This window comes from Myotis brandtii, unplaced genomic scaffold (assembly GCF_000412655.1).
Source record: "Myotis brandtii unplaced genomic scaffold, ASM41265v1 scaffold647, whole genome shotgun sequence".
In the NCBI taxonomy this organism is placed as follows: Eukaryota; Metazoa; Chordata; class Mammalia; order Chiroptera; family Vespertilionidae; genus Myotis; species Myotis brandtii.
Window position 1 is genome coordinate 1,003,890 of NW_005370500.1, and position 8,854 is coordinate 1,012,743.

Here is an 8,854-nt window from a genome sequence, read left to right on the forward strand (position 1 = left end):
GAACGACCCTTTCACAGGGGTCGCCTAAGACCATCGGAACCATGTGAAAGAGCTCCCAGTGGACAAAGCTGGAACAATTTGAGCAACAAAATAAAATAGTATTGGATTGTAACTCAAAGTATAAAATACTGATGAGTCCATACTAAACAAGTGACTCAGTAAATACATAAGGAGAATTCAAAATAATTTTTGTAGATGCCTGCCCCACAGGAGGTGGAACATAACCCCGCTGTTTAAGTGTGGCTGTGCATAGAGCCTTCCTGTGAAGGAGCACAGCATGGAAAGGGAGAAATGTGACAAACACGCCCTTCGATCCCAAAGGAGTCGCGACCCACAGGTTGAGAACCACTGGTCTAGATTCTAGAACGTGGTAGGAGCAGGAATGAACACACACTTTTTTGCTTTAGCTGCTTAGCGGAGACTTTCTGAGAATCTAATGGTTCCCCCCTAAATGCCCTGTGGGATCCATCCCTCTTGCTTTACGTGGTAGGAGCGGGAATGAACACACACTTTTTTGCTTTAGCTGCCTAGCGGAGACTTTCTGAGAATCTAATGGTTCCACCCTAAATGCCCTGTGGGATCCATCCCTCTTGCTTTACCAGAGTGGTTCTCCACCCCTGAGAGTGTTAGCATGTCCCAGGGGGTTGAGGAGAGGAGGCTGTGGTTAGTTTGCAAGCAGCCCAAGATGGTGTGGAGGCATTCTTCCCTGGCCATCTCTGTAACCTAATCCCTCTTACGGTCTTAGTGTTGTTCAGAGGTCTGTATGCCTTCTGAAATGCCATTGAGTTTTCAGCACTAATGTCTACATTATTCCTTGTCAATGACTCACAGCCAGTGGCAGGCAGGTGGGGGTGTGAGGGACTTAATGTCTGTGGTGCCTCATTAATCATGGTATTGTCTTGGTTCTGGCAGATGGTACATTCTGAAAAATAACTATAAAATTACATATAGGGTGTGTCTACTACTCATTAATTGTTAGAAGAGATTTGTTTTCTTGATATTTTAAAATGATCACATTTCTTCCTAGAAGGCAATGGACTTTGGAAGATTTTGAAATTGGTCGCCCTCTGGGTAAAGGAAAGTTTGGAAATGTGTACCTGGCGAGGGAAAAACAGAGCAAGTTCATCCTGGCTCTGAAAGTCTTATTCAAAGCCCAGCTGGAGAAAGCTGGCGTGGAGCATCAGATAAGAAGAGAAGTAGAGATACAGTCCCACCTTAGGTGAGTTTTCAGGGATCTCCCAAAGAGTGGTGCACAGAACTCCAAGTGAAGATAAATGACTGTGAACTGCTTCTTAGAAGGCCTGCCTGCCTCATTGTCCTGCAGAGGGTGATGGAATATATCATTTTCTGAAGATTTTTGTAGACTTATGTGCTGTGGGCCTGAAAAATATCTTGGAGGTTTATGTTAATGGAGTGATTTTTTTGGTGGGTAATATGGGGGATGATACCTCTTACTCGGAATTGTGAGCAGAGTTTGCAGGCTTGACTTTGGCCAGAGTCTTTTTTTTCCCCCCAGTGTTTTTTTCAAACTTGAATCAGTTGGTAATACTTAAACATCTGTCTGTATCATGCCTGTATCCCTACTTCGCAACACCTGGCTGGGGTTGAGAAGGACTGATGGCTCTGATGGGCTGTACTTGTACTCTCAGCTGCACGCATTTGTCACTCTTGAAGACCGCTTTTATAGCTGTTGTAGCATTCGGTATCCAGTTACTGTGGGAATGCCTCGTCTCTTTCTTTTAATTAGCAGGGAATTGATAGTTAAAAATGTTCCCACCCCCCCCCCCCCCCCCCCCCCCAAAAATAAAGACAGCTTAAAGGAAGGAAATAATAGTCTTGGGTAAACCTGAGGTCCACGAATCCCTTGAAAGGCATGTAAACGGATATGTGGATATGTGTATTTTTCTTAGAGTGAAGTCTATAGTTTCAGATTCTCAAGTTGGGGTGTGAGGAGGGGGGTCCTGTGACCAGAACCAGCTTTTACCACTGGTTTTACACCAAGAGTTTGTTTGGCCCTGACCGATTTGGCTCAGCAGATAGAGCGTCGGCCTGCAGACTGAGGGGTCCCAGGTTCGATTCCAGTCAAGGGCATGTACCTTGGTTGCGGGCACATCCCCAGTAGGAGGTGTGCAGGAGGCAGCTGATCGATGTTTCTCTCTCATCGATGTTTCTGGCTCTCTATCCCTCTCCCTTCCTCTCTGTAAAAAATCAGTAAAATATATTAAAAAAAAAAAGTTTGTTTGGTATTGAGCACATGTCTTGTATCTGCTTTAAAACCAGGTGTTGAGTGTTCACCTTTTGTTGCAGGCATCCAAACATTCTCAGGCTGTATGGTTACTTCCATGATGCTACCAGAGTGTACCTAATTTTGGAATACGCACCTCTTGGAACTGTCTATAGAGAACTTCAGAAACTGTCCAGGTTTGATGAGCAGAGAACTGCTACTGTAAGTGCTTGTTTACTGTCCAGCCAGTTCCATGTGCCCTGCCTGTCCTGCATGGCCATGTGCCTTCCATTACAGTAGAGTGGATCTATTGAATGCACTGATAGCTTAATAGGATTGAATATTTGAAGTGGAAAAATCAATCATTGTACCATATATACAGTTAAAATCAGGTACCAGATAGAATGTTGTGGCTGGTTTGTTTTCAAAGCTGTTTTTCTGTGGAAATGTATATAAATAGTGGCCTTTTTTTTTTAAATGAGCTATTTTAGAATAGTTTTAGATTTACAGAATAATTAAGAAGATAGTACAGATCTGTTTTCTGTATTAGTAATACACACTTAATTTCTCCTATTAATATCTTACATTAGTATGGTACATTCATCATAACGAAGAAATATATTTTTAAATTTTTTTAAATTGAAGAAATATTGATACATCACTGTTAACTGAAGTTCATACTTGTTCAGATATCCTCAGTTTTTCTTATGGTTAGACTAGGTCAGTGGGTGTTTGAGATCATGGAGGTAAAACGTGTTCTCATTCCATATCAACCTTATGGTTAGACTAGGTCAGTGGGTGTTTGAGAAGATCATGGAGGTAAAACGTGTTCTCATTCCATATCAAGGGTACACAGCGACTTATCACGGTGGTGTTGGCCTTAATCACCTGGCTGAGGGCTTGTTTGTCGCATTTCTCCTTTTCCATGCTGTGCTCCTTCACAGGAAGGCTCTATGCACAGCCACACTTAAACAGCGGGGTTATGTTCCACCTCCTGTGGGGCAGGCATCTACAAAAATTATTTTGAATTCTCCTTATGTATTTACTGAGTCACTTGTTAGTATGGACTCATCAGTATTTTATACTTTGAGTTACAATCCAATACTATTTTATTTTGTTGCTCAAATTGTTCCAGCTTTGTCCACTGGGAGCTCTTTCACATGGTTCCTGTGTTTTTGACATCCCTCATCATTGTGGGGGTGCAGTGTTTTTTATTTTAAGCTTTCTGACACTACAAGATGCTCTAGCCTCATCTTGCACATTTCCTATCCCAGGCCCAGAATTACCGTTTCTCCCAGGAGCCCCGGTTCCTTTTATTGGAATGTGTTACTAGAAACCAAGATCTGGGTGCTGGGTGTGCTCATGCTACTGGTGTCATTACTTCAGCTGACAGAGACAAGGAAGCATGTGTAAACTAATCTGTGTATACATGTGTCTATTAGTACATCTACATTTTCCATCTGTATCTGTATTCAGCAAAGTACGTGTCCATTACGTGGGGATCATTCTACCCTCCTTGCTTTTCTGTAACCTCCCACTCCAATGTTGGGAAACCTGGATTCCACCGTCTTCCATCCGTTTAATTATTCAGTGCTTGTGTACATGGATGGTGGTATCAGAATGGTTAGCCAGCTTCTCCTGTGGGAAACAACTAGTGTGTGCATTTGAGATTTCATCTGTATCTTTTCAGGGGTTGACATAGCTCATTTCTTTTTATTGGTGCATAATATTTCATTGTATGGACATACCTCAGGTATCCCTTCACTTACTGAAAGGAAAGCCCATTGCCCTTTGCAATTCTAATGTGTAGAAGAGTTTCTGTGTTTACTTTCAATTTATTATCGTGGAAATTTTGGCTTGGGCTTTTGGCTGAAACAATGAAAAATATCTTCTGATAATGACATTTGGTTTTTGCCCATTTGTTTAATAAATCTTTTTGGTGTGGAATAATGTTCAGTCCTGTTTAGCAATAGCTTTTGGAAAACAAAGGCTTCTCAAACTTTAGCCAGAGCTAAATACATTTTCTCAGTATACGGTACTAATAACAGTTCTTACCTATCTGTTAAAGCACATTCTGGGTGAGGTGGTAACTAACAACAGGACTGACAGCTGTGGACTCTTAAGCTAATGAATTAGTTTATCCTGAATTTAACATGCCAATACTATACCTGCTTCTAGTTTCTGTCTGTTGTTCAGGATTATTTACTCCCTTCCCCCCATATTTTTAGTGCAAATGTTTAGCTTCAAACAAATCGTTTTGTTGCAAATTGATCTTGGTTTTAAAAATGGGAATAGACTGTACTTGAGAGATTTTTTTTTTGGTGTTTTGGAAAAATTGTTTATGTCTGACGCCCTCATTTGTACTGGTTGTTCAGTATTCTCTTAATTGCTGGGCCATAATTTGTCATGTGGGGATGTAGTTATTGCCCATCACTGTTTTTCCTGTCTTTCGATGTCCCATCTGCTGTGTTAGCAAATAAATAACCTTGCGCTGAATAACTTGTACTTCATGCTGAACACCAATTTGGTTCAATTGATTTTTTTTTTTTGAGTCATCAATTGGTTCTAGTTTTTGCTTTAAAATCTACAAAACATGTTAAAAGTCTATGTTGGGTTTTCTTTCAGAAAACATGTCTAAAATTAACTTGTTATATGAAATCTAAAACACCGATTTTAATACTTTTTTTGATAGTATATCACAGAATTGACAAATGCCCTGTCATACTGCCACTCAAAGAGAGTTATTCATAGAGACATCAAGCCAGAGAATCTGCTCCTTGGATCAACTGGAGAGCTTAAGATTGCAGATTTTGGGTGGTCTGTACATGCCCCATCCTCCAGGTATGTAACTTGAGGAGGAACTTGTTGGGGTTAGCAAAAGCCCCAGTGGCCAAGCATGAGCTAGAGAGTAAAGTACCTAAGCATAGGTGTTGTGCTAAATTGGGACAGGTAACTGACATAATACTTTGGAGTAATTTAGGCCCCGATAGTAAAATAGTGTCTCCCAGGACATTTTAATTCTGCAACCACTTGGACTATTTGTTGTGTCCTAGGCCTGGGATTAAAGACAGTTTATGTCCTTAACGGCTAATGAACGGGAGAGGTAAGTAAACAGATACAACAGGTATATGACAGAGGAGGTACAGGATGTAGAGGGGACTATGCCTGACATACTATGACAAGTTCTCGGGGGCGGGGCAGCACCTGCCAAGGTTTGGATCTGAGGGCACAATTCTGCGGGAATGCCAACAACCAAATGGGTTTGAAGGGAACTTTCAGGGTGGTGGTTAAAGATGCTCTTTGGTCTGCTGTCATCAGCAGAACAGTCCTTTCTCGTTTTCTCTTAAAATTAAAGCAGAGAGATCAACCTAAGGAAACAATTTAAAGCTTAACTGAACTTTGCAAACCAGAGCAAAGTTCTCTACTCTTTTAAATTTAATTTGGGTTTAAATAAGCCTTTGAAACCACATGTGAAATAGAACATTTACAAGCATATATTTACTGATAGAAGTTTGTCCACCTTGGGGTAGGGCTTAAAAAGCTATCGCCCGATTACTTAAAAATTTCAAAGAACTGTTTTACTTTATTTTTTTAATTTAAAAAATCTAGTTTTTAAAAGAAATTGTCTAGCCTAAATAGGTGCCATGGGATGGGGTGAGCTTTGTTTTTATTACCCACCACTTGTAAATTGTTTCTAGCAATTGATAGAAGTTTGTCCACTTTGGGGTAGGGCTTAAAAAGCTATAGCCCGATTACTTAAAAAATTCAAAGAACTGTTTTACTTTATTTTTTTAATTTAAAAAATCTAGTTTTTAAAAGAAATTGTCTAGCCTAAATAGGTGCCATGGGATGGGGTGAGCTTTGTTTTTATTACCCACCACTTGTAAATTGTTTCTAGCAATGCATCGAATCTGCTTTTAAAAAAAATCTGGTTGCCTATCACCACTGGACGCTGTTGGCACCGGCTGAGGCAAACAATGAAGAATTGTAGGCTTTGTGGCATCACAGGGCTAAAACTATACCTTAACTATCCAGTGACATCACTGTGGCAGGAAAGATAACTTACTCTTTTCTGAAAAGGACATTTGTGTAAATGCTGGTCACTTTGCCCTACCTCCCAAACATTAATAACCATAATGGCTCCCAGGTCATTGGGTGCTGTTTACTGTGCACCTCAGTGGTGATGAGAGGGGTTGACTGTCTAGGGAGCTGGCTCCTTAGTCTCCAGTCACCATTTAGTTGAGTGAACACTTGTGTGCTTGCTGGGCTCCAGGCATGACCCAGCACAAGCTTTTCTTTGGCAAAGAATAATTAATGTAAAGCAACAAACATCAGCACGGTCTTTGCTCCAGGTTTGTCTGCCACATTAGCTTATTTCCAGCCTTTGGAAACTCACTGAAACATACAGAGATGCTGAATTGATAGTTGATCGCTCACCTCACTGCCCAGAGCCTACATTCAACAGTTAACATTTTGCCATATGGGCTGTGTCTACTTTTTTGGTGAACCTTCAAAAATAAGTTGCATATATCATGATGCTTTGTCCTTCGAGCACTTCAGTGTGCATCTTCTAAAAATAAGGATGCTGTCCTGTCTGGTCCCAGCCATCATCACTCTTTAAGAAAATTAATAACCGTGGTAATAGCTAATATTTAGTCCATGTTCAGATTTCTCCAGTTGTCCACGAAATTTTACAGCTGTTCTTTTAAATCAGAATTAACCAAGAACCATGCATTATATTTGATTGTGTCTCTTTTGTTTAAACTTAGACCAGTTTCCCCACAACTTAAAATGGATTTTTCTGCAGGGGTGACACTTAGTTTTGTCTTTCATCCTCTGTATTTGCTGGAAATTGGGCCAAAGGGCCTGGAGAATATTTTTAACAAGAATACTTCATAGGCCGCCCTCCAATTTTAGTGTCTCTTGTACCAGTGCTGTATCAGAAGGCAGCATGTGCTGTCACAGTGGGACAGTTTAGTTTCTTGTCATCAATGTCACCTCTCTTAAGCTTCTTAGCATATCTGTGATGTAAGAAATGCTACATTGTATTTACAGAGAACTTTGTATGGCTGCCTTTATATAGCAGTGATACTTAAAATTTCTTATTTTTACATCATTTAAGGAGTTCCTGGAGTTGGACAGATTTGGGGTGTGGCTTGGATGTTAGCCTTGTGATCTTATCCAGCTCTCTGAAGCTGTTTCCTGTAAAAAAGTGGGGATTTAGAACAGCACCTGTCTCAGAGCACAGGATCTGGCCTAGGAAGAGCACTCGGTCAATGGTAGGGTAGTTGTTGGTGATTTTAGCAGCTGCTGAGATCACGGAAACAAGCGCGGCAACCTGCACCTCCCTCTTCCAGGAGAACCACCCTCTGTGGCACCCTGGACTACCTGCCCCCGGAGATGATCGAAGGCCGAATGCACGATGAGAAGGTGGATCTCTGGAGCCTCGGAGTTCTTTGCTATGAATTTTTGGTTGGGAAGCCTCCTTTTGAGGCAAGCACATACCAAGAGACCTACAAAAGAATATCTCGGGTAAGACACAACCGGAAGGGGCCCAGCACCTCTGTTAGAACCCTTTCTGTCCTTCTCAGCCTTCCCTTGAGGCTACGGTCTGAATGTTTGTACTGTTCTCTCTAAACCACGTTTTGTGACTGCCTGTCACTTACTTTACTCCAGGTTGAATTCACATTCCCTGATTTTGTACGAGAGGGGGCCAGGGACCTGATTTCAAGACTGTTGATGCATAACCCCAACCAAAGGCTGACCCTGAAAGAAGTACTGGAACACCCCTGGATCACAGCAAATTCCTCAAAACCATCAAGTAGCCAAAAATCCAAAGAATCAACCAGCAAGCAATCTTAAGACTCTTGCAGGGGGAGAGCCTCTGAGCCAGGGCTGCTGTGTCAGTGGTCAGAACACACTCCTGACATAATCTACTACCGACTGCCTGCTCGCAATGCGCAGCGCTAGGGAAAAGTATAGAAGGTTCCACTTCAATAAACGTGACACGGAAGCGCAAGTAGCCACGAGAATCGTGCTCACTTCACTGGTTTTATCCTCCAGAGGCAAGGTGCAAGTGCCGCCGCCCTGCAGCCCGTGTGGACTAAGGGTCCTTGTGGAAGGTGAACTCCGAGTTGGCTGTGGGCAGAGTGGCCCCTTCGTCCCGACCCGATCAGTTCAGGAGCTGTGCAATAACCTCCCAGGTACCTGCGTGGTGTGTAACCTCCTGGGTGGCCACACCTGGTAAAGTGGTCAGAATGAATATGTGATTCTTTTAAATGTTAAAATAAAGAGATGTGCATAGACTTTGTCCCTTCTGGATGCTCTGTCTCCCCTGTTGGGCCGGTTAGCTAGTCCTCCTCAACCACTCATCCTGCCTGAGACTCTATGAAACAGGACCACAGGCTCCTCCTCCATCATGGGACTTGCTTGGAACACAGTTGAGAAGTGTCTCAGCCAGTTCTAAATGTTAAGTACTTTTAAAAAATGTTTTTTCATGGTTTATATATTGTTTTTATAAATACATTAAGACATACAAAATGGTTACTCTTTCAAGTTCTCGTGTATAACCTTGAAATTATAGTGTTTTCCAGGAGCTCACAGTGCACCCTTTGGGGAGTGCTGGGCTTG

The 8,854-nt window shown here is 41.9% G+C and overlaps 1 protein-coding gene across 3 annotated transcripts in view; it reads left to right on the forward strand.

Annotated features, from left to right (window-relative positions):
• AURKA (aurora kinase A) overlaps window positions 1-8,759 on the forward strand; it is a 13,300-nt gene extending 4,541 nt beyond the window's left edge. For 2 of the 3 annotated variants that reach the window (XM_014528700.1, XM_014528699.1), the window contains exons 5-9: window positions 1,028-1,219; window positions 2,308-2,446; window positions 4,917-5,065; window positions 7,582-7,756; window positions 7,901-8,759. In XM_014528700.1, coding sequence (XP_014384186.1) covers window positions 1,028-1,219; window positions 2,308-2,446; window positions 4,917-5,065; window positions 7,582-7,756; window positions 7,901-8,086 — 841 coding nt within the window. In that variant the 3' untranslated portion in view covers window positions 8,087-8,759. The remainder of the gene's footprint in view (window positions 1-1,027; window positions 1,220-2,307; window positions 2,447-4,916; window positions 5,066-7,581; window positions 7,757-7,900) is intronic. The other variant, XM_014528698.1, reaches the window with a different exon arrangement.
• The last annotated feature ends 95 nt before the right edge of the window (window positions 8,760-8,854 follow it).